Source organism: Hetaerina americana, unplaced genomic scaffold, assembly GCF_022747635.1.
Source record: "Hetaerina americana unplaced genomic scaffold, ioHetAmer1.1.p SCAF_8, whole genome shotgun sequence".
NCBI classification, from domain to species: Eukaryota; Metazoa; Arthropoda; class Insecta; order Odonata; family Calopterygidae; genus Hetaerina; species Hetaerina americana.
Window position 1 is genome coordinate 12,158,661 of NW_027287427.1, and position 2,582 is coordinate 12,161,242.

At 49.6% G+C, this 2,582-nt stretch overlaps 1 protein-coding gene across 1 annotated transcript in view; it reads left to right on the forward strand.

Moving 5' to 3' along the window:
• LOC139697935 (uncharacterized) overlaps window positions 1–1,537 on the forward strand; it is a 6,361-nt gene extending 4,824 nt beyond the window's left edge. The window contains exon 2 of the mRNA XM_071596796.1: window positions 578–1,537. Coding sequence (XP_071452897.1) covers window positions 578–1,537 — 960 coding nt within the window. The remainder of the gene's footprint in view (window positions 1–577) is intronic.
• The last annotated feature ends 1,045 nt before the right edge of the window (window positions 1,538–2,582 follow it).

The following is a 2,582-nucleotide window of genomic DNA, read 5'->3' on the forward strand; positions in this document are numbered from 1 at the left end:
TACCTAGCGATTCAATTTCAACTGCGGTATATGTACGTGTTCTCTCTTCACAGTTTTCTTTGATGAGTAGCAAAACAAACGATTACCTTGATTCAGTGTAAACAGAAACAGAGCTCTTCTGAGCACGAACAAAATTAAAACAGATGTGACATCTTCTGTGATTCATCTTCAAGTGACAATGGAAACGCAGTGCCCAGCGGCGCTTCGCTCTATTATGATCGGCGATTATTGACTGCCCTCTTAAGCTTCCTTCATGATCCTTATTCGCTAATTGAGCGCAGGAGTTTTCAAAAGTAATTCACGAGTTATGAAAAATACTATCCAAAGTGAAACTCAATATAAATATTGAATAATTATGTATTGGAAACTTAAATGTATCAATAACTAGTTATGCAGTTGAATATAATAGTTTTCCAAGTACTTCAACAGGCTTTTATAGAATAGGTGGCTAGAAGGGCAGTCTGGCTGAGTCACTCTATGGTACATTAAGACTTTCAGTGAAGGGGCTATAAGCTTTGGACGAAGTACGTGTTTTAATTTCCCACTCTCTCCCCCTACCCCCGATTGTTCCCGACAGGCTCTGCTGCTCGTGGCCCTCGCGGCCTTGGCCTTCGCCGACCTTGAAACGGCAGAGCACCATTATGGCCGTCAGCACGGGGGCTTCGGCGGAGGACATGGGGCCAGTGGTCGGGCGGCTGGGAGCGGCGCCTTTGGGTCTGGCACTTTCGGTGTTGGTTTCGGGGGCGGGCAACAAGTAGGAGCTGATGCCTACCACGGTGGGGACGGTGGTGGACACCACGGGGGAGGTACCCACGGGGGCGGAGGTCACGGGGGTGGAATTCACGGAGGCGGAGGTCACGGAGGCGGAATTCACGGAGGAGGAGGTCATGGAGGCGGTGTTCACGGAGGAGGCGGCCACGGGGGCGGAGATTATGGAGGCGGAATTCACGGAGGCGGCGGTCACGGAGGTGGTATTCACGGAGGCGGTGGTCACGGAGGCGGCGGTCATGGAGGTGGTATTCACGGAGGCGGTGGTCACGGAGGCGGCGGTCATGGAGGCGGAATTCATGGGGGCGGTGGTCATGGTGGCGGAATTCATGGGGGCGGCAGTCACGGGGGTGGTATTCATGGAGGCGGTATTCACGGTGGAGGCGGTCATGGAGGCGGAATTCACGGGGGTGGAAGTCATGGAGGCGGTATTCACGGGGGCGGTGGTCACGGGGGTGGTATTCATGGAGGCGGTATTCACGGGGGCGGACCCCATGGGGGCGGCGGGCACGGAGGCGGAATCCATGGTGGCGGAGTTCACGGGGGCGGAGGTCACGGGGGTGGTATTCATGGAGGCGGAATTCACGGGGGCGGCGGCCACGGAGGCGGAATCCATGGCGGTGGAGGTCACGGAGGTGGAGGTCATGGAGGCGGTATTCACGGGGGCGGTGTTCACGGGGGCGGCGGCCACGGAGGTGGTCACAACCACGGTGGAGGTTTCGGGGGCACTGGTCACCACCAAGGGGGCGGAGGGCACTTCAGCGGTTGAGAGATCCCTCTCGAATATGTTACGCCGTCGACGGGGGGGAATTTCATCAGGAAAAATCGCCAAATGCGGCGTAATGTCATATGGCTGAAGATTTGTATTTTGTGTTCTGGGAACATGAGTTTTGAAGTAAATGGAATGTGTATGTTAGTGTGTAAATAAATTAATGAAGTAAACCGTATTTGTACCGACACAACTTTTACTTACCATAATTGTTTAGATATATCATCCAGGGCATCGGCTAAGTTCTCAATTCCACTTCGCCGCGAAATTCCCAAAAATACTCGTAACTTACTCTCGCATGAACATATGACTCAACATTTCTTTCTCCCAATATTTCCCCTTTCTCCTAAAATTTCTAACTTACCTATCATCAATATCGGCCTAATAATCGAATTATCTGTTTTCACAACGGAATTCCTTTTTTTCCCTTCTTTTCTGTTACCAATCGTTTGGTTGTGCAAGGATTTCGTGGGATGACGTCCGCAGAGGCCTTGTCTTCTCTGTTGCCGGGCTAGAAACTTGTGGCCGAGCCTATTAGTTGCTGGAATCATTTTCATACTTTTAGTCATCATCATTTCTTGGGATGTTTTACTGAGTTCCTTTCCCCGTGGCTTCCTCAATTGTTTTTTAAATAGTGACACCATCGATCAATGGCCACGACACTGAGGAACTCACGCTGCGCGGAATACCTTTCGTCTGGCTCCAAACCTTCGACCTACCTGGCGTTGGAAACCCTACTAAGGGGCAATCATTAATGCTCCTGCTGAAACAGCTCAAAGGATCCTGTGAATGCGCAAGTCGACCCCAACCACATCAATGTTGTCGTCCATAGGGAGATTTTCCTCTTTATCTTTCTCTCATTGTATGCATTTCTTCAATGAATGATTGAACTGAAATATTTAAAAACATTTTTGTAAAATATCAGTTTTACTATACCAAATATTCATTTGTTTTTTTGCTTGGTGTTATAAAAATGAATAAAAATTATTATTCGTCAACATTAATCAGCATTTGGGGCTCAAAACCATAGTCCTGTGATGTATGG